The 27663-nt window shown below is 38.9% G+C and overlaps 1 protein-coding gene across 6 annotated transcripts in view; it reads right to left on the bottom strand.

The window, feature by feature from the left end:
• Nucleotides 1-12634: 12634 nt before the first annotated feature.
• Nucleotides 12635-27663, bottom strand: part of LOC114650783 (CRACD-like protein) — a 166281-nt gene continuing 151252 nt past the window's right edge. For 5 of the 6 annotated variants that reach the window (XM_051927147.1, XM_051927146.1, XM_051927150.1 and 2 more), the window contains 3 exons: nt 23116-23279; nt 20599-20749; nt 12635-14004 (listed from right to left, as the gene is read on the bottom strand). In XM_051927147.1, coding sequence (XP_051783107.1) covers nt 13862-14004; nt 20599-20749; nt 23116-23279 — 458 coding nt within the window. In that variant the 3' untranslated portion in view covers nt 12635-13861. The remainder of the gene's footprint in view (nt 14005-20598; nt 20750-23115; nt 23280-27663) is intronic. The other variant, XM_051927149.1, reaches the window with a different exon arrangement.

Below are 27663 nucleotides of genomic sequence, written 5' to 3'. Positions count from 1 at the left end.
ACGGTCGAACTCTCAGGTCACCAAAACATTTTGACGATGTTCTTAGAAAAAACAGAAAAATCAACAGTTTTGGAAATGTCTGCTGTGGCAGAATAAGAGCAGCAACAAGCCATGGAATTAAATAACGGGCTTAATTAACAGCAAGAATCAGCTTCTCAATAAGAGATTGGTTGGAGTGAAATTGGTTGGAGTTTGAAATCTCAGTTTAGCTGGTCATCTGTTGGTTTGTTTCACATCTCATTTCTGTTTGGCTGCCATTTAATGAAGAAACGAATAAATTCAGAGGACTGAATCCTTAAAAACAGGGTTATTAAACTGAAAGGGAAAGAAGTTAATTAGCAGTGAAAACTGGTCACTGATTAGGAAAAGAGTTAGAATGAAAACCTGCAGCCACTGCGGCCCTCCAGGCCTGGAGTTCGACACCCCTGCTCCGTGCGATGTTGTGTACATACGTGTAACACAAGTTATTCATGAGCAAGGACCCTTTTTGGTGTTTCGTGCACGCTGTTGTAAATATATTGTGACGATATTTGTTTTGGCGAAGCAATATTTGAAGCTCTTAAAACAGATGGGCAGCCTTTTCAAACAGGGACATTCTGATATTCTTCAGGTATTTATTGGGACGTATAGCCCCTGTCACTCAGACGTGTAGTCACTCCAGTAAATTACACTGTCAATGAAATAGTCACAGCACAGGGTGCTTCATTCATATCTAAATGTTTTATTTTCCTTGCGTAAAGTTATGTTGTCACCTAAGGATTAAATTATAGGGGTAAATGTGCATTATATTAGAATGGGGATATGTACTGTATATACCTACATTAAGACTTGCAATGTTCATTTCCCTGTTAAGCTGTAAAGTAGTGTTTATGAAGTTAAGCATTCAAGATCTTTGAGGATATGTGACAGGAAGCAAGATTCTTATTTTGATTTGGCCCTGCCATGTGCCATGGGCAGCTGCAGAGAATACGGCCTTTTTATGTTGAAACCGAAATCTGCCTCCATCCAGTTCTTTTTGTTGCTAAAAAGGATTCCATCCCCTGTAGAAATGAAATCTTGCTACACTTGCTTGCGATTTTGCCTGTTAGGAGAATCATTTAGGTTACAGTGGTCCTCAAACGTTTTGGCACATGGACTGCTTTTAATTAAAGAATCTCTTCGATAGAAGAGTGAAGGTTCCCCCCGTCGGGTTTTAATAATACTCAGTATTATTATTAATAAATAGTAGAAGGGGTTGCTTCCATGGACTGGCAACAATTCATAGCCAGCTTTTTTGCGGATTGCAGTAGGCAATAACAGGATTAATTCCTGCCAAGGCTTCATATCAATGTGCTGATAGAAGAGGCAAATGTTTGATTGACAACCCCCAGCCCCACCTACCCACTGAACGTCCCCACGCACCTACAACAAGACGGCCGCACAAGTAGGCAGTGATGATGAGTAAAGCCTGGTTTATACTCACTACGTGAAGCACGCGCAATGAACGACCGAAACACAAATTTTTACTTTAGTTTTGGAATCGTCCAAAAATTTGATTTTGATGAATCTCGAAGTTTTAGACCTCCCCGAGTCCAAAAATACAATTTTTGGAATTATGTCTGTGTGTGTGTGTGTATGTAAACACGATAACTTAAGTATGCTATCACTTAGGTCAACCAAATTTTGCATACAAGTACTAGGTACAAAAAGTAGATTTCCATCAAATTTTGAGCTATTTCCACTAACTGGAAGTAGTACTTTACCTGAAACATTTCCCCAAAAATATTAAAAATTTGATAATTTCACATCATATAATGGTAAAGCACCACATTGTAAGCATTTTTTGAAAATAACCGGTTTTTCGAGATAATCGCAATTTTACTTTTGTCATTCAAATGGTAATACATAAAGTACATATTTGAGAACTTTTTTGCTTTACGTAAACAAAATTTTGTGTACAAGTATTACATTACACACATTACTAAAATAAAATTATCATGGCAGATTTCCAATATAGGTATTATGGTAAAGCAATCATTTTGGACTTTTTTATTTTGTTACATTTTCTAAGAAAGCATACAGTTTTCTAGATAATTTCAATTTTCAATATTAAAATGTGTGCATGCCAGCAATGAAACATATTACATCATGCTGTTAAAAATACTATGTTTGCATAAACACCAGGGGCCTCAGGTATAAGGCTGTGCATAGAATTCACACTAAAATATGGAGTACGGACAAAATAGAAATGTGTGTACGCACAAAAGAATTCAGATGCATAAATCTGTGCGTACACCAACTTCCACGTTCTTCCACGACATAAATCCCAGTCAGTGTGAAATGTAATGCACGTGCACGCACCTGACGCCCACCCCGACTCCTCCCAGAATTTCACATTTTAATATGCAGATCAATATAAATACCCCTTTCCGTTCAGAGTTCAGTTAAAAAACAATGGAAGAAGCATGTGAAAAAAAGAATTTCAGCTAATGCAAAGTTGAGGCAAGGAAAAACATACTATTTGTTGGCTTAAGCAGTGATATAAACAACAAAAGGAAGTGTGGAGAAACTTGAAAGTTCAAGTTCAGAAAGTTGCACAGTGCCTGAATAAAAAAAGAAATGGTCAGATGTCAAAGTCGCCGTAAAAAGGCGAGTCGTTGCCCACCGTCTGAGTGTCATACGGAAGCCTATTAGAGCATAGATAAAAGAAAAAAAATAGGGACACAATGAAAAAAATGTCAAAATGTCCACTTCAATCTTGTAGTTTATTTTGTCATTAAAGTAGAATGTTATAAACTTAATCTTAAAATCGTTTAATTTACTAGTTTCTTAAATCCCATTATAACTTAAATAGCACATTAAATGCTTTGTATTCTATGTGTTCTTCTATGTACGCTGTGTATGAATCACTATGTGCTTCTTAAACGGGCTTTCTTGTACACTGACAGGACACAGAATACATTATATTCTTGATATTACAGATCTCTGAACAATTTAAATACTAAGATGTATACTTGATATCATTTTCATGATGAAATTAATTAAAGCATGTATTAAACATGGGAACATGGTGGCTCAGTATTAGCGATGAGCTAGCACCCCATCCAGAGATTGTTCCTGCCTCCTGTAAGATGCTTGCTGTGCCATGTGCGACCCTCGATAAAATCATGTATTGCAGTGGTACTGTCTCTTTGAAATGGACTAACCCCCATTCCTGTCCTTCTTTTTCTTTCTCCAAGTAACCAATCACCACACAATAAGTTCTTTAATAAATGTAAAACCATCTCTAAGCTTAGAATGCCGATTCTTCAAAACTTTTAAGGAACATTGAAATATATTCGTGTTTAATTATTCCATCCATCTTTCCATCCAGTGTCGTGCCAGTCCCAGCAAGCATACAGCACAAAGCAGGAACAATCCATGAACGGGGCACCAGTTCCTCACTACCGCTGCGCCACCGTGCACACGTTTAATTATTAACAGTATACATTATTTAAATTAATTTAAAAAATTATCTGTATAATGTAATATACACACTTTACAGTATTTCATCTTAAAAATGATATCAAGAGCTTGCAGAAGATAGCACTTGGAAATCTAAATCGATTTAGAAGCCAGTCATCATTATCTGTAAATACGCGCTCTCTTCTATTGAAATGAACTGAATTCCTTTATTGTTATTGTATGCTATAATGAGATTCAATATGCAAATCCTCCATAAACTTATTTTCCTATAAAATGATAAAATAACAACAACAACAATAATAATAATATGATAAAAAAACAATGACAAATATACAATTATGTAAGCATAAGTGCCTCAGGTTGTGCAATATTACAACTGTAGTGCATGTTTAAAGTGAGGTAATTGTACTTATAAGTACAAACAGTTTTACCAGGAGCACTTGATGGACTGATTGAGTGCATTTAGAGCTCGATGAAACTACTTTTCAACCACTAGGTCCCGACAGGAAAGGCTATGGAGCGTTTGTAGTATGGGTGAAGTTCAAATAGACTCTGTGCATGGCTGAGGCAGCGTGTGCTGTATCCCTATAATCCTCTTTCCGATCAGCTGCTGTATTGCTGTGATTCCACACTTAGATCCATTGGGTTAAAATACTCTGAGTGGTGCACCGAGATTAACAACACTAAAGCAGCCATAGTATTTGGAATAGTTTGGCAATTCCGTGGACCATTATATTGTAACAGGTTGATTACAATCAGATGCCTTAAAGTAATAAACGATATGCGGTTAATTTCATTGTATTTTTAAAGGGGATGTGAATCTAAAAAATAAAGGGAAACCACACAGGAACAGTAGCACTGCTTTGATGCTGGGTGCCGCCAGTTTGCAAAACTGAGCTGAAAACTTGCGCACACAATGGATTGAGCTGGCATGAGAATGTGCGTGGCTTTACACCAAGTTTAGTTTTTATATGTCGCGATGTGAGCGTGGAAACGGGCATACGCAACATTTTTGTGTGTACGCACCGTTTATACATGAGGCCCCAGGTGTTTACTATAGTAGGTCCTTCTACAGTGCATAGGAACTGCAAATTGACACCATTTGAAAGGTGCTTCATTTACATTTTAAAATATTTGTAGTAATAAAATGCACCACATATGTCACTCCAAAAAATGGTACATCGCAACCACTGGTAGAAATGCACTTAATTACTATAATGTTTGTATTGTAACATCTTTTGGAATGACAAATGCCATGCATTTTATTACCACATGTACCACAAAATACATTCCAAAAAATGGTGCACTGCAAATGTAAACACTGAGGTTTACATTGATTATTTAGATTTCAACCCATTCTAGACAGCTTTTTAGTTAAATATCAATATTTTATTTATTTATTTATAAAGCACTTTAAAAACAACATCAAGGCTGACCAAAGTGCTGCACAATAAAACCCAACATATCAGACACACAATAACCAAAGGGTAAAAGAAACAGAAACACATTAATACATAACAGCTGAAGGAATTCATAATAAAAAGTACACAGATAGTCAACATATCATACTGGATTAAAGGCCATGGAGTAAAAGTGTATTTTTAAATAGGATTTAAAGACAGCAAGTGAAGGAGCCTGCCTAACTTGCAGCGGCAAATCGTTAGAGTTTTGGAGCTGCAACTGAAAAAGCCCAATCACCTCTGAGTTTGCATCATGTCTTAGGAACATGTAAAAAGCATCTGGTCTGCTGACCTAGGAGAGCGAGACAGTACTTAAGAGTGCAGCAGTTACGACAAATAAAATAGGGCACAACCATTAAAGGATTTAAAAACAAATACAAGGATCTTAAAATGGATTTGAAAACAAACTGGAAGCCAGTGAAGGGAAGCCAAAATCGGGGTAACATGCTCATGCTTTCTTGTGCCAGTTAAAAATCGAGCAGCAGCATTTTGCACCAGCTGTAGGTGAGCAATGGAGGCCTAGCTAATTCCAAAAAGAAGCGCATTGCAGTAATCTAGACAAGAGGTTATAAAAGCATGTATCACTGTTTCAAGGCTGCGTTTAGACAAAACAGGCTTGATTTTTGACGGCCACCTCAACTGGAAAAAACAAGATTTTACCACTGCGTTCACATGGTTATCAAGTTTTAAAGTAGAATCCATTTTCACACCTAAATTTGTGATCATGGATTTCTCATATTGAGCCACAGTGGAAAGGTCGATGCAGGGGGTCTTGCTGGTGCCATTGGGTCTACATAGCATGACTTCTGTCTTGTTCTCATTAAAATTTAGAAAATGTAATGCCATCCAAGTCCTTGTGTCAATAAGGCAATCAAGCAGGGGCTGGACAGAACATGGACCAGGGCACTTCAGAGGGAAATAAACCTGACAGTCTTCCGCATAAAAATGAAAGGAAATACCGTGTTTCTGGAAAATAGTGCCAAGTGGCAGCAGGTACAAGGAGAGCAGAAGAGGTCCCAGGATGGAGCCCTGTGGTACCCCCCAGGAGAGGGTAACAGAGGTGGAGGTAAAATCATTAATGCTGACACAAAAACTTCTGAGAGATAGGACCTAAACCATTGGAGACCTGAGCCTGTGATGCCCACCCACTGCTCCAGCCTGGAGATGAGGATCTCATGGTCTATAGTGTCAAAGGCAGCTATTGACTCCAGAAGCATAAGTAGTACACAGTCACGAGTCCACTGTTCAAAGAATATCATTAAAAACCTTTAACAGAGTAGACTCAGCGCTGTGGTGAGTTTTAAACCCAGACTGGAACACTTCCAGAATTGAATGTTCGTCCAGGAAGGACTTCAGTTGGGTGTAGATGACTTTTTCCAAGAGTTTGGACAAAAAATGTAGCTTGGAAATAGGCCTAAAGTTTGACATAACAGAGTGGTCCAGACCCGTTTTTTTCAGCAGAGGTTGCACAACAGCATGTTTAAAATTTTTAGGCACCACACTAGAAGTTAAACTACTATTAATAATTGTAAGAATAGAAGGACCGAAGGTAGGAAAGACCTCCTTAAGAAGTCGAGGTGGGACAGCATCAAGGGGGGAGCCAGATGGCTTCATACTGGAAACCAGCTGCTTTAAAAAGGGGAGAGTGACAGGCTCGAAGTGGTCAAATACAGCCAAACAGGGTATTAAAATGGATGGATCATGAGAAGGTGATGAAATGAGGACCCTAGTGCTACAACCTTCTTCAAAAAAGAGTAAAGAAATTTATCGCCAGTTTCCCTAGAAGCTTCCAGATAGACAGGTTCATGAACATTAAGAACAGAACTCAATGTGTAAAAAAGTACATGGGGGTTGTGAGAGTCAGAGCCAATAACTTCAGAAAAACATTTTGATCTAGCAGCTTTCAAAACTTTCTTTTTTGGAAGACACCGAGGGCTGTGAGGTCACTTCAAAATAAAAAACAGCAGAAACCTGAGCAGCAGTGGAAGATTTAAAAGTATGGCAGCGCTGAACAGGTGCTTTTAATATGTTCTAGTATTAAAATTTATGCTTAAAGCAAAACAGTTATTTTTGATAGTAAGGTAAGAATATAGGTTGAACTGAATAAAGCAGCAGGATGCAGCATGTTAAGGTGTTTTTCCTGTGAGTGGGTAAGCAGAGCCAAAAATTTATATCGGGTTGATAAGGACTGATCTGCTAGAAAAACTACAGCTTAGAGCCAAAAATATCACCAGACCTAGTTTGGTGGATCCAGATGAAGTGCTGCTACCACCAATTCATATTAAGCTTGGTTTAATGAAGCAGTTTGTCAAAGACCCATCTAAAGATGGAGGCTGTGTTATGTATTTGTTTGGAAGTTTCTGGGATTGCTTGAGGCATTTTACCTGGACCACTGATTTCTGGTGTAGGAATTTGATGGTGCAGTGAAGTGCCTGGAACAAGAGGTTTGGGTATCATTCACAGAAGTAATTTCTAAGTTCTCAGGTAACAATAAAGATCCAAATTATAAAGACATTGATACAAAATGTATTAGTTAAGTTTAAGGAATTGGGTCGCAACACAAAGTTCATTTTTTGGATTCACAGTTGAAAATTTTCCCTGAAAATCGTGGAGATGTGAGTAAAGAGCATGGTGAAAGGTTCCTTCAGGATAACAAGGACATGGACAGATGTTACCAGGGATGTTGGGATGTCAGTCTGATGGCAGACTACTGCTGGGTGATTAATAGGAATGCACCAGAAAAAGTGGGCCAACGACAGGCCATCAAACAAAGTTTTGAGTAAAAAAAAAAAAAAAGTGACAAAAAGTACAGAATGTACTGTATATGTAAGTGAATGAATATTTATTGTTGTTTTCTTTGCATATATTTAAAAATATTTGATTGACTAAATACTTCCATGTTAAATTGATTTATAACAATATTATGTACATGAATACATTGTTTAATTTTGATTAAATTTCTTTTCAAGTTTCTACATAAATGTGACATGATGGAAACAATCTGGTTATACAGTATTTGTTTTTATCAGCCTTGGGATAAATCACCCACAGTATAAGCTGGTATTCCATCAACCAAATAAGGAGCTTCAAAGCCAGTGGCAGGTGTGCCTATAAAAATATGAAGCCTGCAATGTCGCAAACAGCATTTCATCTAGTGCGACAAAGATGAGCAGTCCTTTTGGGGATAGCAAGCCACCTCATAGAAGAACGTAAAAAGCAAGAGAACCCATTCCGGCATTTGGTGCCGGTGCTACATTGGTGTCTGAGGCGGATGAAGATAAGACCTTTCGTCCAGTTTATCAGAGCGCAGATACTGGACTTGCTGGGCTCTTCGGAGCAGTTGCCGGAGAGTCTTGAGGTCGAGATCTAGAATGTTCATTTGGAGCATTAATACGAGGGGACATTACAGCTCAAAGACTGCTTCCCCATCTGCTAAGGTCCCCTTTCCAGTCTTTTAGTTTGTTTGGTCCCAAAACACTCCGTTATACTCACAAAATGGCATAAGCCTTTTAAAAATGTTTAATTAATTTTCGTTAACTGCAATATTAGAATAAAGATGAATTGTAGAAGAAGTACTGTAGCACTCTTCGATTTGTTACATTCATTGCTATACATTAACAAACAAAAAAGGAAGGTGAAGTTGTCCCAATATAAAGTTTTGGACCCTTTTTTACTTTAATTCATATACCGGATTTATTATTTGCATATGGTTGCAATGGTCATCATTTTTGAGTATATGCATGTGCCTGGTGGGTTGTAGGAGGCTGGAGTTATAATCCCACCTTGATTATATGATAGTCATATCACTGTTGCTTGAACAGTTGTATTCGGCACCTTATTTTTATATAAAAGTTCATTCATATTCTCAGTTATACAGTTAGGTGAACACATCATGCACACCCAAATAAACAAATATCTATCCTCACCTGCATTTTTGTCATCAAAAATTATTTTCATGACAGCTATAGTTTATAAGATATTCAAAGAACAGAACTGGCCTAAGTCATCCCTTATTGTTTAGTAAAATATTCATGCTTCTGCTCCTAATTAGAGTGATTTCATTAAACAAGTGTTGATATTTTAATAAAGGTATTTTACACAATTAATTATTTTGCTTATAAATTATATCAAATAATTATTAAAATATTTAGTTGCCTGTTGGCTTTGGTTGCCTTTATATATTTTATGGATTTAGAGAATGATTCGATTAATGACAACTGGTCACCTGAGTTACAACCAGCAGAGGGCGCTACAAACCAGGCATAGGACTTGACCAGAACAAGCCCAGGTAAGGAAGCGGTTACTGTTGTGCTCAAGCCACAGGTGGGATGCCAACTGTTGGCACAAGTCCCTTGAGCAGGGTGAAAGACCCCAGTATAATTACCCCAGAGGTACAAGTTTAGGTAAATGGCAATAGGGGAAGACTTCCAACTAATTAGAATTTCACCAACATTTCAAAGGGCAGCAGGGAGTTCCTTTGTATTATTTATTGTTGGCAGTGGGTATGAACAGGCTACCTGGACATCTCCTGCCTCTTTAAGAGGCAGTTGGGGCTCATAAGTTCATGAGCACCTTTAGAACACAGCAGAGGCCTTTTGACATACAGCCCCAGGGCTTCTAAACTGTATGTGAATCCTTACCTTACGTTCTGTCATAAGTGGCCTCAACTCGGCCAACCCTCACTAGTGTACTGAGCTTGGAGTAGGGCGTGGAGTCAGTAACAAGGGTCCACAGCCAGTTTTATAAAGAGAGAAGCGTGTAACGTTATGACAGGGGATATTGGGAGTGTGACACATGGGGGAATGTGGGCCAGGAACCCCACAAAGTAAATAGGTTCTGTAATATTAACGACTTTTGTACATGTGTTTTTGCATTGATTGGGGTTTTGATACATGAGGATTTTGTTTGCGATATTATTTTCATGCCTGGTTTTGGAATAAAAAAGTTGGTTTCATTATATTATCTTTGTGATTCCATCTTGATTCCTGTCATGTGACCACTATTGACCACAATGATGTCATCAGATGTGACAGTATAAACAGGGCAGTGATCACACACAGCATTATCCCATGGTGGGTTTAACAAAGTTCAGAAAAACACTAAAGATAGCTAGCTTCATTTTCACATAGGCCCTTGCATTAAGATTCTGTTCCTTAGTGACAGCCATGTCTGACTTTGATGTTCGTATTTATTTTGCCAAATTGGCTTATGGTTACAGTGGTACCTCTGGTCACGACCATAATTCGTTCCAAAACTCTGGACGTGACCCGATTTGGTTGCGACCCGAATGTAATTTCCCGATAAGATTGTATGTAAATACAATTAATCTGTTCCAGACTGTATGAACTGTATGTAAATATATTTTTTAAGCACAAAAATAGTTAATTATACCATAGAATGCACATTGTAATACTAAACGATTCTGTTCCTTAGTGACAGCCATGTCTGACTTTGATGTTCGTATTTATTTTGCCAAATTGGCTTATGGTTACAGTGGTACCTCTGGTCACGACCATAATTCGTTCCAAAACTCTGGACGTGACCCGATTTGGTTGCGACCCGAATGTAATTTCCCGATAAGATTGTATGTAAATACAATTAATCTGTTCCAGACTGTATGAACTGTATGTAAATATATTTTTTAAGCACAAAAATAGTTAATTATACCATAGAATGCACATTGTAATACTAAACTAAATGTAAAAACAATGAATAACACTGAGAAAGCATACATTGTAAGAGTTTGCGCTAGACCCTTATGAACTGCTCACTGTAAACATTTTTTTATGAGTTTAAAGCACAGGGAAAAATAATTAAGTGCCACTTCTCTAGCGAAACTTTTCAAACCATACTCTACTGGCTTTAAATTCCTCACCTTTGACAATCAAAGATGGATTTTTTTTTTCAGTAAATCAACCTTGAACCTTCCTGGCTTTCTCGCATATGATCGCCTCGCTTACGCTATCCCCTACAACTTGCTTCACATTCAACCACACTAGCAAACAGTTTTTCCACCTCTTCCAGCACTTGAGGCCTCTGCTTGGTTAACATTGTAACTCCTTTTGCAACATCAGCTGCATTGTTAGGCCCTGTATACGCAAACAAAAGGAAATGGGAAACAGAGAATGGCAAATCATTGGTGCGTACGAACACGCGTAGGAAAACTGGCCGCCAGTGTTTTTGTTCGCCACCAAAGCGTGTGGTCTTGAACAGATGCAAAAGTTTGGCAGACTTTTTGATTGTAACACGATTTGTACATGTTCGGAAACGTTCGTGACCAGAGCTTCTTCTGGTTATGAACTTTTGTTTTTCCGTGATCATGTTCATTACCTACGTTATCCTGGCTTTCCTGTGTTCACAATAATTTTTGGACACTAAGGTGTGTCCTTAACAGAGTCCACCTCATGTAGCGTAGGCCATAAGGGAAAATAGTTTTGTTATTTTCTGTTGTACTCGTAAATGTGTGCCGTTACTTGTGTTCATTTTCACATCCTCATAATAAAACACATTTCCTATTTATACTTCAATCTATTTGATTAATATTTGGGTTTGGAAATAGACCAAGAATACTCCCCTAGAGTTCATAAATTTATGTAACAAAACTGTAAATCTTAAACAGTGTAAAAATACTTCCCATTGGGCCAAATAACTTCCACTAAGAAACACTGTGTTAAATCATATCTAACATGATTAAACTTGTACAATAAGATCTCTTTGGCACTTGGTATCTTCTTATTCTTCCTCCTCCTCTTCATCTTTTCCCACTTCTACATGGGATGTGAATACCTTTCATTAATCTGTGGAAAAAAAACGATTATCAATGCCACTGTAGATATAAGGAAAAACCTACATATGGGTCAACTCCATCAACTTAAAACTGTCCTAATAAGTACAAATAATGTTTGCATGCTACAAACCTACTTTAATGTTTTGGCACGTAACAACTGATTATACTTTAAAACTCTAACAGACAGAGGTTTAGACATCTCCAGAAAAGTTTCTCAGAAAAACAATTTGCTAATCCATGCTCTTCTTAAGACAAATTTTCTACATCAAACATTATTAACATTAAGATATCTGCTGACCATGAATTCTGCTTGTCATAAAAAAATAATTTATTCTTAAACATGTATGCTGGGAAAAAATGCAAATTAAAATGAGACTTGTATGTCCAATGACATTTGTAAACTTTCAAATGGTGTGAAAGCATTTGTAATAAACAGTGACAGAGTTTTCTGGCACACGGCAGGAGATTCTACCCAGAGCTCTAAGCTCCAGCCGGGTATCTCTGGTACGCTTGCTCTGGGGCTTGACTTAAAACCGCCTCAAGACAGAGTTTATAGCCATGCCAAGCTCAAACCTTACTGGATTTGAAGTTGATGCAATGGCCCAACTGTCAGAAAGAAGACAGGCCAGAGAGACAGAGAGGTAAATGGGTTTGTGCTTTAAAGTGGGCAAGTCACCTCATCTGGTAGAAAAAGACCAACTCCCGTGTACTTAGACCTACAAAGTTTGTGGGCTTGTTGTTTTTCATTTTAATGTTAGTCAAAGGTATTCTCTTTCTATGTACATCACTTCATTTTGTTTGATTATTTAGTTCAGCTACTGTTTCCACTATATTTTAACCTTCTTGATATCATTTTGGGTAGGAGTGAACCATATATCCATATATGTAGTGGAAAATCAGACTTCATTTAAAATTTTTAAAATGAAGAAAGAGAAAAAGATTCAAAACAGAGATTTACTTCCATGAAGCAGGCAGAAAAGACACAGAGCTGCATTGTTGACCATGAAAACTAAGCACAAATGAGAACATAAGCCATGAAAATCCCTTTTGTTAGTTACATCTTCAAACCTTTAGACTTTACAGCGGGACAGTTTTGTTACATGTAATATGCATATCTGATTAAAACAGTTAATAGTATTTTCAACCAAAATAACTTACATACTGTATGTTAACAAAATGTGGTTACATCCCAAAACAGAAAGTTATAATGAAATAAATGTTTAAGATATCCAACAGCCCTTTAAAATTATTACTCTATAGACAATTACACACACATATACATTAGTATGTGTTTATGTGTGTATGTGTATGCGCGTGTGACACACTCACAAACACACACAATGCATATATAGTGTGTTAATGCCTAAAAGGGTTGAAAAGATTTGTGAGCCAAAAAGAATAATTTACAAAAATAAGGATTTGTTGAAAAAACTACATTTGCTTTTCTTTGTTTTCTGTTAAACAAAAAGTTAGACAACAATGCTGCCTTAAAAGTAAAGCTCAGTTTGCAAATGAAAGTGCTACATCTCGGTATATTTAAGCACCTGTAGATATTCAGCCTGCCACTGTGGACTATCAGCTACAAGGTTTGTTGTAAGGCCAGCAGTATGGATATGCTTGTGCTTGACATTTTAATAAAACAGCTCTTTTGTCTGTCAGCTACATTTGTAAAGTGCCACTTGAACTTGGTATGGAAGGTGTCTGATGCACACTATTTTTCTCCTTTATCCTATATGCAAAATCTTAATTCCAAGTCTATCATCAATTTTGTTACCGCTGTTTTTGTTATAAGAAACTGGATGATTAGATTGATTTTGAAATTAATAGCAGAGAGAAGAGTATTTTACAGAAAGAATGGGACTGTACCCACTTTAGACCAGCTTAAATACAAAATAAAGATCAAGTATCACATAATTAAACTAATATTTTGATTTTTTAAAAATTTATATCTCCTTAACTGAGAATCTTGTGCAACATTAGCTGTTTATCCAATTATGATGAAGAAGATGAAAACAAACAAGGCAGCTTTGAGGCCGTCATCTAGTCAATAATTAACTTATTACACTGTAGAAAGTTCAGTTCTATGCTGCATGTTCTGGTTTTATGAAACAAAAATCTGTACACAATCTGTTCACAGTGACAGGGATGTAAATGGAGTAGGACATGCTGCTTAATCCATGGACTTGTCACTCCAGGCTTGCGATTTTTTCTTAGCTAGCTCCATCCAAGATGGCTGTGCAGGTTTGCAGGCAGGTTGTTGATGGCCCTTCTCTTGCTTTTCTGGACTCATTTGATGACATGGTATGGGTGATCCTTTTGCAAAAACATAAGGGGAAAAAAATCAGTTTATGGGTCAGGACTGAAAAACAACTAGAATATGTATTCAAAGAAAAGTACTTTCTATTGTCAATCCTTTCTTAATGTTTCACCTATGCTTCCTTCTGTATCCTGCTCAGATATTAAACTGTTAGTTGTTTCTGGACTTCAAAAAAAACCTGAACTAAATGCTCAATTTGGATGATTCCCAGATGATCAGAGATGCTTAATATTGATGCCTTTGATGTGTGAAATTGCTTGCATGGTCCTTCTCAAACAGTTTCTCAGCAAGTATTTCTGTCCCACTCTCACTGACAAGAAGACTGCAGTTAGACCAAAGAAGCTTTCCCCTGCCATAACATCTACAACCAGTAACTACTCTTGCTTAGGATTCCCAAGTTTAGAGTTCCACTTTTTCTGGTTAAATTATAGCTAATTGTTCCACATGGCAATGTCCACATTTTTACTCATAATGATGTGGAAGCGCTTAATGTATGGGTTAGCCCAAGTCATTTTACGCCTGTAGATATCCTGAACTTGCCGGTTTAGACTATGAGCTGCCTACTATTGAATGTCAAGGACACATACACTTAAGATATGTTAAATAATGGAAACTATTCAAATCTAAACTGTTTTTATGAAAAGAATATTCTAAACAATAACAGCCAATAGGTGGATGAACAGGCACTTAGAACAGTAGAAAAATGAAATCATGCAGTAGATATTTTTTATTTGGCTTGCAAAAGCTGTTGATGCTGGTTCTGCAGCAAATATAACAACTGAATTATTGGTATCAGATGTATTGTACAAAATTGGCTTTCAAGATGATTAATGGCATGTATTTCATGTAGAGCTGATTTATAGTCTTTATCCTAACATCTAATTGAAAGATCCTTTTCCTTTGTGCAATCTCAGTTTATCTCAAGGTGTAATCTTTTGGAATCACTAATATTATTTGGAAACACTACCTGTATCTTTATCACAGCTAAAAGTGTAATTTGTACAGTTGATGATGGTAAAGTGAGTTTAGGACAGTTGGTCAAAGTTCTTTTAGCAAAGTCTCTGACTTGCATACACTAAATGTAAACATTTGAGGAAATGTTACACCCAAACCTAGAGTTTTTCAAAGGACGAAAACTATCAACATGTGTGTTTTGTTTAACGGACAGTCTTGGACTTACAGTAACCCACAGTCAGCTAAAAGCTCTATTTAAAGTAACAACTGATGGTTCACCAAGCAGTATTGTCCTGTCTGTTATCTTCAACTATTTTGCTAGCACACTATCTTGTTTGGTTAACTGGAAAAATCAAAATAATCAGACTGGAACACGATGGCAAAATTATGTCTTATTTTTATTTATGTGGGAAAAAAAATAGTTTAACTTTTACAAGGAATAGTTTTAAAGTTAAGTTAAGTTTTATAATTTGACAGCTAATCATTGTGGTTGTCCTGAATTAATAGAACATGTTAAATTACTGTTCCTGTTTTGGACATTTCAATATTGTTTTTTGTCTTCTGGCCAGTGCTGCCATAATAGGATTCAGCCCCCTACAGTGCTGAAAGCAGGTTTGAGAATGTTATGTTATTTTGCATCATAATAAAGCATTAATTCTGTTTGCTTTGCTTTAAAGTTGTTAAGTACACGCAGAAGTGTCTGAGGGTTACTGTGGGCATGAGTAAACCAAGAGAAGATCAAGCTAAGAGACATGGTTAGGCCTACACCGGAAGGTTCAAAATATCAAGAGAGCAAAACACAACAAAGTAATCAGAAACGAAAGGGCAAGATGAACTCAGAAATCAAAAGCAGAAGGAGAATTTTACCAAAAACACAGAATTCTACCACTAGGCATACTTGAAAATAAACTAAATACCAGTAAGAATTTTGAACAGTGTTGCTCTCACTGAGGGACAAAGCATGGACGACTTTATATAGTCGTATTCTGTGACATCATCCGTACGAAGATTGGGGTCATGTGTTGAGATTCTGGGTGACATTGTGTAAATGAACAAAATATGAGGATAAAGAAAAACAACTTTGTAATTTTAAAACCAAATGTTAAACTAATGACAGAAATGTAATATTCATGCACAAAAACCCCAAAATAGACACATATATACATACCGTATACAGTAATCCCTCGCTATATCGCACTTCGCCTTTCGCGGCTTCACTCTATCGCAGATTTTATATGTAAGCATATTTAAATATATATCGCGGATTTTTTGCTGGTTCGCAGATTTCTGCGGACAATGGGTCTTTTAATTTCTGGTACATGCTTCCTCAGTTGGTTTGCCCAGTTGATTTCATACAAGGGATGCTATTGGCAGATGGCTGAGAAGCTACCCAACTTACTTTTCTCTCTCTCTCTCTTGCGCTGACATTCTCTGATCCTGACGTAGGGGGATTGAGCAGGGGGGCTGTTCGCACACGTAGACGATACGGACGCTCGTCTAAAAATGCTGAAAGATTATCTTCATGTTACTCCCTTCTCTTCCTTCTGTGCAGCTGCTTCGTGAAGCGACATGCTGCACGGTGCTTCGCATACTTAAAAGCTCGAAGGGCACGTATTGATTTTTTTTATGTCTCTCTCTATCTCTCTCTGTCTCTCTCTCTCTCTCTCTCTGTCTCTCTCTCTCTCTCTCTGCTCCTGACGGAGGGGGTATGAGCTGCCGCCTTCAACAGCTTTGTGCCGCGGTGCTTGCATACTTAAAAGCCAAACAGCCCTATTGATTTGTTTGCTTTCCTCTCTCTTTCTGACATTCTGTGCTCCTGACGCGCACTCCTTTGAACAGGAAGATATGTTTGCATTCTTTTAATTGTGAGACGGAACTGTCATCTCTGTCTTGTCATGGAGCACAGTTTAAACTTTTGAAAAAGAGACAAATGTTTGTTTGCAGTGTTTGAATAAAGCTCCTGTCTCTCTACAACCTCCTGTGTTTCTGTGCAAATCTGTGACCCAAGCATGACAATATAAAAATAACCATATAAACATATGGTTTCTACTTCGCAAGATTTTCACTTTTCGCGGGGGGTTCTGGAACGCAACCCCCGCGATGGAGGAGGGATTACTGTACAGTAAATAGGCTTAATATTACAGAAGTCAATAAAATAACTATTAAAAAAAGAATAAATTAAACGAATATTGCACACAACAGGAAAATACGCTCCATCAGTGGCCATGGTCTCATCCTCCACACGGTCCACACAATCAATTAAAAAGGGAAGTGAAGTTTTAGGTAATATCATAAAAGAGTAGCACAGCTGAGCAGTGGTTAGTGCTGCTGCTGCCTCATAGCTCAAGTCTGTCCGGTGTTTGTACCTCCTCCACATGATCTGACATCTCACCCAGCATTGGCTCCTATCTTAAGCCTGACGTAACCAACATGGGTTTGTGTTCCCAATAGAACAACTGGGTTTAGATAATGCAAACCCTATTGAGGCCAAGTTAAGAATTATAATCCTGCAACTATTTTATAAAACACAGAATGTTGGAGTACTTTGTGCAAATCTGGTAACAATCTTATAAGAAGATAAGATGTAAGATGAGAAGAGTAACCAACTGCACCCCTTTGTTAACATGCATATATCCCTCAGATGGGCTGGGGACTGAACCTTTTTAGTTTTTAAGAGAGTAGAAATAAACAAAACATGGTTCTAATCTGGGTGTTCAAATTTCTGAAATGTATCAATGAAGCTGACGCAGCAGGAAGAATGTTCAGGAATGTCTTAACACAAAATATCATTGGAATTCTAGATTAATCTGCTTTTGCTTTGAGTTATTTAGTTAGTGTGTAGACCCTGATGAATTTTGGAAAATTTCAGATTAACTATAAGAAAATAAAACAAGCCTGGCAGATTATAACTTATTTGACACACAACATTTATCCACAGTTTTCCTGATTTTGTATTACAGCAGTTTTACAATTACAAAGGTGTACAACAGACTGAAAATATTTCAATTGAAAAATATAAATTCCATCCATCAACCCATTTTCTGAAGTCACTCGGTCCAATTGTGGATTATACAGTAAAATTAAAAATGATTACAAAAATACAATCATACTATTTCAAGTGGATTCATTACTTCCCCATCCCCACTGGATTTATTGCTCTCCATGAAAGTGTGGTTGACATGACATCTTTCACAACTAGGGGGCTCCGCCCCCTGCTCGCTTCGCTCGCCAACCCCTGGTGTTGGGAATGACAAAGAGCGTGATGTATGAATGAGATATAGAATAGTGTGAAGGTGTAGATGATGCAAATAGAAAGCAAACAATAAAGTGTGTGGCACAGTGTAAAGGTTTATTGGAAAATTTCTTTGTACACGCCGTTTAAGTGTAAAAGGTAATTCCAGGTCAGAACTTGTAATGTCAATGAAGATGGTTATTGTTGTGATCAGAGTCAAGTTTGTCAGAGCTTAGAAAGAGTTGTGTCTCTCCAGGAAGTAATGGAATGACTTGGGTATTTATGTTTTCCACATTAATATTTTTTGGACATAATATAGTGCGTTGTGTTAAAAGGGGCATTTGGTCTAATGAGATTGCTGTTCCAAATCTGTCTGTAACTAAGTCGTCGCAGATAAAGGCTTGAGGAATTGTAATAATATGTGGGTGAAGTCCATCTGTATTGGTGAGTGTACCATCTCCCAGTTGTAATAAGCAATTGTTATGATCTGGTTCTGGACATCATATCTTTTTTACTAACTGTATCTTTTGAAAGCAATGCCAATTGTCTGCGTATTTTAAGGTGCACTGAACAATAGCTGAGCGCATGGCATGTGTAAGAATAGCTAAGCACTGTCTAAAATCTCCTCCTAATAAAAGTACCTTTCCTCCAAAGCGAATATTATTATTCATAAACGTTTGTAGAAGTTTATGAATGGTGTTGAGTAAGTGACTGGATGCCATTGTACATTCATCAATAATTAACATTTTTGCAAGACGGATGTCACGTGCAGTGCCACCGTTAATGTTCATAGTGGATACCGATTTGTAGGATCTAATGCAGTTGATAAAGATTTCACTTTCAGGTACATCGTTAGTTAGAAGCTTCTGTAGATATTCAGGATATGAATGTAAAGGAGGCAGTCTAATTTGACCCTTTTGACAACAACGTGTAAAAGTATTACTTGTATTGCCAGTTGTTTCTTCAGGGAAGTGAACTGAATGACAATGATTGCAAATGACATTCATTAATCCGAATGAATTTTCCTGGTGTATGTTTTGCTTGTGCCGTTTGAGAGGCGCGTTGTTGCATGTGTAGTATTTGGGAAGTGTTGTTTTGGAGCTGTAATCGATTTGCCTGTGCTGTGTGAGAAGCCCGTTGTAGCCTTCCTTGCCGTTAACGTATGTCTGAGACGCGAGGTGTTTCGTTTTGAATCCGTGCCTGTTGCGATGCAGCACTTTGATTGATAGATTGCGTCATGTGGATCTAAGATGTAGATTTGTGCATATTTGCGTTGTTGATTTGTTTCAGGGTGCACTGTTCCAATGCGATGCAGTATTTGTGCACATATGCGAAAGCAGTATGGGCCATTGCCTTTTGGTGGCCTGATATTTACTCCGGTAGATGCAAAAGCAAATGAACTATTGTAGGATCTAATGCAGTTCATAAAGTTTTTACTTTTAGGTACATCGTTAGTTAGAAGCTTTAGTTGAGCTTTGCGTTTTTGGAGCCGAGACATTTTTTCTTCTAGAAATATGGATAAGTAATAAGGAGTATTGCACTCACTGTTAATATGGAGCCTTTTCTGCGGTTGAACGGTTAATAGTGCCTTATTGTAATGAGATCCACCTATACTGCATAGTGTGAATTGTGTTTGGTCCCGTTATCCGAGCGGTATCGTTTTGTACCTGTGATCGTGAATTCATGACTTGTTTGTTCTTGAGCGTGATAAATATGGATAAGTAATAAGGAGGATCGCACTCACTGTTAATATGGATCCTTTTCTGCGGTTGAATGGTTAATAGTGCCTCATTGTAATGAGATCTACCTATGCTGCATAGTGTGAACGTGTTGAGATGACGTATGTTTAATACAGACGGTTCGTCGTTTTTGTGTACGTTTCGTGTGCTATGTCCGTAGTCTGTCCCGTTTCGTGTCCAATGGGCTTTGTGTGTTGCTCGCGGCTTCTTTTTTTTTTGTGTGCTTGTGGCTTGTTGAATCCTCCTCTTTGTGTGCGTCCCGTTTCGTGTGCAATGGGATTAAATCCTCCTCTTTGTGTGTGTCCCATCCGTTGCTTGTTTGTGTGTGGGGGGGGCGGGGGGGTTTGCGGGCTCTTTTTTTTTGTGTGCCAGGGGCTTGTTGAATCGTCCTCTTTGTGTGTGTCCCGTCCGTTGCTTGTGTGTGTGTGTGTGTGTGGGGGGGGGTGTGTGTTTTGCTCGTGCGGCGCTGTATGCGTCGCCTGCGTTTGACTCCTTTTTTCTGTGCTCACTCCTTTTTTCTGTGGTCTTGTCCGCCTCATTTCTTGGGGCGCCTGCGCAGTACGTCTTTTTGTGGCTATGGCCCATGGCCGGATGTCCCTGCGTCCATCCGGTTTAGCATTCTCGGTTAGTAATATGGATCGGTTAGTAATATGGATATGCCATACCTGCAGTGACAGGCACAGGGGATTTAGATGAAAAAGGTTTCTGCTCAGGCTTGATGTCATTTTGATCTTGCTTGATCCCCTGGACAGTACTATGCATGGTTGGAGGAGTTCTGCTGATCCATACATCCGATGTGGACTTTGCCGTTTCCTGCTGAAAAGAAAATTAATACCTAGGTCAAAGTATAGCAGGATAAATAGTTAAGGGTTAAGACATTACTTACATGTAGAGTTTTAGCAATTTTTGCATAAGGGTTGGCAACAGAACACATGGGCTAAAAGTTCTGGAGTCACGTTCATTTATGGCACTAGCAGTGATACCATGAATGTGAAATGGCGATATAAACTCAACACTATTTGGGTCTCAATCCCAAAAGCTTCATGTTAATTAACCATTAGAAAAAGAAATGTCCTGTAACTTTCCACATTTTTTCACTTAATCAATCATGTTTTTCGTACAGCTGTACAGTTGTTCTTGCTTATCTTATATTATTTTTGCTCTCTTCTTACTTATTCCCCTGAGGAGATATATTAGATTATTACTTATTTTTTGTTCTAAAATTATGCTACTTTTTTGTGAGTTTTCTCTTAAATTTGTCTCATTCTACATCAATTATTCAAGCATGTAAAATTCAGTCTCATTTAATGATATTATTGTTTATGATTTTTTCATTCATTTATGTTAGACAGAATGCCCAGTGGGGTCTGGGCAGTCTCGTGGCCTCAGAACCCCTGCAGATTTTGTACCATACCATAATAAAAATATACATTATCTTAACCAAATGTATTTCCCACTAAAATTTAAAGCAATGCATATAACACAAAGAAGCAATGGGGAGCAAGGAATGTATGGTTTAGCTTAGTTTCAAGTTTTGTTTGAAATATGTGCATTGTAATTTTAGTTAACATCTGGAATCTCAGCAACAATAATATTTTCAAAATAGTCAAAAGCAAAGGGTATTAAGTAACAGCATAAATCAATATCACATACAACATTGTAATTAAATGTGTTATATTCATTGCAATATGTACATTTGGCAGACAGGTGTTAGTGGACAGCCCAGCTGTTCATACTGTTTGAGGGTTAAAGCAGACTTTGAACCATCTAAACTGGGGTTTGATGTTGCAGTGCCGTGTCTCGGACCATGGAGGTGGCCCCATCTGTATTGCTGGTCAGAGGACTAAGACAAATTGACAATGTTTTGTGAAAGCAAACAAGCTAGAAGTAGAGTTTTCCCATAACAGAAAATGTTGCCTTTTTTCTACAACATGATATATTCTTGAAAGGTAAAAAATTACACTTTTGTAATCTTTTTAGTGCTTTTTACCTGGAGTCATCCAATAGGATGGGAAATTTTGCCATATGGGTGATTAAAAAAGTAAAGCCCCACATCTCCAGTTTTTATTAATTTGTAAGAGATAATATTATTCCAGGGCTGCCCTTTGTCACCGATTCTGTTCATAACTTTTATGGACAGAATTTCTAGGCACAGCCAGGGTGTTGAGGGGGTCCGGCTTGGTGGACTCAGGATTGGGTCACTGCTTTTTGCAGATGATGTTGTCCTGTTTGCTTCATCAGGCCGTGATCTTCAGCTCTCTCTGGATCGGTTCGCAGCTGAGTGTGAAGCGGCTGGGATGGGAATCAGCACCTCCAAATCCGAGACCATGGTCCTCAGCCGGAAAAGGGTGGAGTGCCCTCTCAGGGTTGGGAGCGAGATCCTGCCCCAAGTGGAGGAGTTCAAGTATCTCGGGGTCTTGTTCACGAGTGAGGGAAGAATGGAGCGGGAGATCGACAGGCGGATCGGTGCGGCCTCCGCAGTGATGAAAAAGGAGCTGAGCCATAAGGCAAAGCTCTCAATTTACCAGTCGATCTATGTTCCTACCCTCACCTATGGTCATGAGCTATGGGTAGTGACCGAAAGAACGAGATTGCGAATACAAGCGGCTGAAATGAGTTTTCTCCGCAGGGTGTCTGGGCTCTCCCTTAAAGATAGGGTGAGAAGCTCAGTCATCCGGGAGGGGCTCAGAGTAGAGCCGCTGCTCCTCCTCATCGAGAGGAGTCAGATGAGGTGGCTCGGGTATCTGATCAGGATGCCTCCTGGACGCCTCCCTGGTGAGGTGTTCCGGGCACGTCCAACCGGGAGGAGGCCCCGGGGAAGACCCAGGACACGCTGGAGGGACTATGTCTCCCGGCTGGCCTGGGAACGCCTTGGGATTCCCCCGGGAGAGCTGGAAGAAGTGGCCGGGGAGAGGGAAGTCTGGGCATCTCTGCTCAAGCTGCTGCCCCCGCGACCCGACCTCGGATAAGCGGAAGAGGATGGATGGATGCATGGATAATATTATTCATGCTTCTCCATTCAACGTTCTTTAATTGAAAATCAAAGAGTTAATAATTACTCTCACCATAATGTGTTGTTCTATACTGGAGAATATAAAACTTCCTTTGATCCAAAATAAAACACTGCAAAGTTAAAAAAACTGAGTTACTGAATGTATTACTACTGAAATTATTATTTTTACCTTTAAGTCATTTTTCTTCATTTTATCCATTTTATTATCTGGCAGCGTGTCTTTCTCATGAAATCCCCTTTGCTTCATCTTGGCCATATTAATCCATTCTGGCTCTAACAAAACATCTGACTCCTTACTCATTTCAGGCAAACTCTTTGACGGTGTCCCCTTTTCTGCAATATAAAATTTTATATATAATTTAGTAATCAAAATGGAACTGTATGCTTGCATAAATGTAAATAATCTCAAAGAGAAAAGTAAAACATGACCAATTTATACTTTTGATTTCTTTAAAGTAAAGTGATTTCTTTAACTTATCTTTACTGGACTTAATGAAAAATCGCCAAAAATAACATCATTAAATGAGATTGAATTTTACATGTTTGAATAATTGAGGTAGAATGAGACAAATTTAAGAGAAAACTCACAAAAAAGTAGCATAATTTTACAACAAACATAAGCAATAATTTAATAGATCTCCTCAGGGGAAGAAGAGAACAAAAATAGTATAAGATAAGCAAGAACAACTGTTAAAAGTCAATTTAGTTTTGTCAAACGGAAGGGGAAGAATAAAAAAGACTTAATAATGAAAAAGTCCATGCTAAAATATTCTTTCAGTAATGTAGTAGCAGGCACTTTTCCAGAATGATATGGCAGGTGTTACTGGTAAGGAAACAGCCATTACGCTTGATTCTTATCTTTCCTACATTTCACCAATAAAGAGATCAATAACATTAAACTAGCTAACAAGAATAATCAAGTTGTACAAAATAGGTTGGAGATTACAGTCAATTGTGTGCTCTAAACATTAGAAGACTTAAAGCAAATATATCAACAGGACCAGCAGCATTTATCTCAGCATATTTGACATGCTAAGCATGCATTTACTGTAAGTTTAGTCCATCTCACATCTCCTTTTGTCCAGCCTGGTCAGCTAGATGTTGGGTAGTCTCACTGAAACCAGATATATAATATAAACATCTGGAGACAACCGTGAATGAATTTTGCTTAAAAGTGGGTTTAACTGTTACATTGAGTGTCATATTTCTAACCAATCCAATGCCTCATGAAGGTGGTGCTTAAATTAGGGATGGTGATTTCGATCTGACAGAGAGAAGTTGAAAAGTCTCCAAAAAATCCTATTAGACATAGAGGGGGCACATTGCACAAGTTAAAAATAAATGCAACCTGTTGCAAGAAAAATACCTTTCTGTAACATCAAACTATACATTGGCATTCAAAGACATCAATGGACTACTAGTAAAGGATAATGATACATTATCAGATATACTGTGTGTGCTCTCTGTTGTTCACCATTACAACAATCGTGTAGGAGTCGATGTGAGTTTAAAAGAATTGGCAGCCATGCTTGTGAAAATATGAACTACAGAATATGTGCTTGAAGAAATGGGTGTGTGACACCCTGCAAAGAGGACTACCGTTAAGAGAACGGATAACGAAGAGTCACAGGAGATACGATTTCAGTACTCAAAACACCCGAATAAACAAATCTGCCTAATGACCCCAGTAAAGCATGGACTAGGCTATACAGGACCCACCTTCTGACTGCACATCCAAATGAGTAACTAAAGGAAGTTAACATTACTGTCTAATTGGAAATGCAAACTTGCCATGCCAGAATACAGTTGCAACATTTTAACACATTGTATATAGCTATCTAGACCACAATGCTTACCTACATTCTGTTTGCTGTTGTTACGTATCCCGCATAATGATGCAATAGTCAAAATGACAGAAAGATATCACAGCCAATAGAAGCGGCTCTCAAATTCGTGTTGCCTTTGCAGTGCCAAATTACACCGTTATTCACTTCAAGTGCGGGTTGTCCCTAGACATGTGTTCTTGTTTGAGAATCATATCTGGCCCTGCAAGACTAGATGTTGTGTGTGTCTGGGTCAATGGAAAGAAAGGTGGTGAATAATAAGTGAGGCTGAAGGCTATAGAAAAAATCAGAACTACCAAAATACATATCAGCTTTGAATGGAGGCTTCAAACACCTGTCTAACTTCTCTGGTGTTTACATTTTAGCAGTGATCACCAACAAATCTGAGGCACCTAATAATACTTAATTTGTTTGTGGTCATCGTGCTTATATCTGGCTCTGTTCGGACTCAAAAGAAGTCTGTTAATTGGCATGTGTGCAACCTGATGTGACTATTCATTCAGGCCACACTCCAACTCTTGCTCAAGTTAGGCGTGCCTGAATCCCAGTTTCACAAGTGACTTCAGTCAGTTGTGACCTGCAGTATGGAACATTCTTTTTGCCTAACATTTCTGAGACCATAGCAGGAGCAAGTAAAAATGAATGGACCAATGCACTGCACAGTAATCTGAACTCTGAGGCCTTTCAAGAACTCTTGGCTGAGACTCTTACCACCAAAACTCTTACTTTGCAAAACTGCATGGCCTGAGATATGCTCTTGGCAGCCATGTTGATCCTACGTTTTAGATATTTTCCATAATATCTCTGACCTGGCCTTCATGCAGGTCAGGTCAGGTTAGGTTAGGTCAGGTTAGGGTGCTTGTACTGGTACAGCGCATTGCCGCACCCATCACATGATGAAACAGCCCCAGTCCCACCCTCTGGAAATGATCATCTATTTGCCACAGCCAGGTGTTACATGGGCATCCCTTAGGCCTGGTCTAGCCACTCGTGTCCGCAATAATGAGGATCCTGCAAGCCGGATCACCCTCTTGGAATCGCGCCACATGGCAGTAGCGTCGCCACTGACACTCCATCACCATGCAGGTAATATGCCTCATTTGTGGACTCCATGAGACAAAGTCAAACCAGCAGTGCCCAAGGATCCTATGAAGAGACACAGTACCGAAGGAGTCCAGTCTTCATCTCAGGTCACTAGATAGAGTCCATGTCTCGCAACCATATAGCAAAACAGGAAGCACCAGGAATCTAAAGACTTGGACCTTTGTCATTTTGCAAAGATATCAAGAGCGCCACGCACCCCTTTCTAGCAACATCATGACCCCCGCATGCTCTCCCAGTCCATCTACTGACTTCATAATAAGTGTCACCAGAGACATGAATGTCACTGCCGAGGTAAGTAAACCTCTCTACAAGGTCTAAACTCTCTCCTCAGACAGACACATAGCTTATGGCTGTGCCCAAGAGGCCATTAAAGGCCTGGATCTTGGTTTTCATCCAGGGCACTCACAAACCCAGACACTAAGACTCCTCGCTCAGTCTCTTGAGAGCCCCGATCAGAGCCTCCATTGACTCTGCGAACATCACAGAATCGTCGCTAAAGTCAAGATCAGTGAATCTCTCTTTACTAACAGATGCACCAAAGCCATTTGACCCCATGACCCTGCCCAACACCCAGTCCATGCAAGCACTGAACAGAGTAGGAGTAAGAACACAACCCTGATGAACTGCAGAATCAACTGGGAAAAACGCAGAGGTTCTTCCTCCACTCTGCACAGCATTCATAGTTCCAGTGTATTGGCCAGCCATGAGATCCAACAACTTTGAGGGGATCCTGCGAAGTCTCAGGATGTCCCACAGGGCAGCTCGATCAACTGAGTCAAATGCTTTAAGAAAATCAACTGGCTGCAAAGAAACTCTGCCAATATTCACGTTTGCAATCCATGAGAATCCTCAGTGCTAGGATGCGGTCGATTGTAGACTTTTTAGGCATAAAACCAGACTGCTCCAGTCACTGGTAGGTGAGCAAGTGATCACGGACGCTATTGAGGATGACCCTAGCGAGGACCTTAACCGGCTCCAAGAGCAGTGTTATCCCCCTGTAGTTGGAAATACAGGAAATCACCCTTCCCTTTCCAGATAGGGACCACAAGTCCTGTTTTCCAATGAGTTGGGATGATGCCCATCTCCCAAATGAAACAAAGATTACTTGCAATACCAGGAATGTCTCAAAGTAGTCAGCCCTGTGGGTCACAACTGCAGCGTCATCCATAAGGTCCTTTTCATCAGCCGCCCAAGCTGTTACTCTCCGAAGAACAGATTTGGATGTGCATAATGCTTCAATTCCTCTGTAAGCAGGACGTGGGTCACTAGATCATAGATGGTGTATCATTTGCTTACAGATTCCTGTAACAAATGCCTCCTTATCTGTCCTCAGAGCCCTTGCAGCCGTCCTTCTCAGTTCCTGGTACAGATAAGAGTTGCCATCAAGCCATGCGCTGCGACTCATCTTGATAATATCCAGGGTGCCCCACGAGATGAAAAACCTCCTTCTGGGAACACTGGTAACGCCAACACAACCCTCAGCAACCTTCAGGGTCTTGTCACAGAAGGTCTCCCACATCAAATTAGGATCAACAGTCGCAGCCAAGTCTGTAAGTTCTTCATAGAAACTGTGTGCAAACTCATTAGAAACAGCCTGATCTTGGAGTCTGGCCAGGACGAGCCTCATTTTCCTAGTAGGTAGTAGCCTACTGGACTTAAGCTGGATCTTCAGAGTATTAACAACAAGTCCGTGGTCAGAATTCACCAACTGGGAACTTCTGTAGACCCTGTAGTCTGTAGATGTGATCAATCTCCTACACAGCACCACC

The sequence above is a fragment of the Erpetoichthys calabaricus genome, chromosome 4, assembly GCF_900747795.2.
Source record: "Erpetoichthys calabaricus chromosome 4, fErpCal1.3, whole genome shotgun sequence".
NCBI classification, from domain to species: domain Eukaryota; kingdom Metazoa; phylum Chordata; class Cladistia; order Polypteriformes; family Polypteridae; genus Erpetoichthys; species Erpetoichthys calabaricus.
This window is presented reverse-complemented; position numbering and strand designations above follow the sequence as displayed.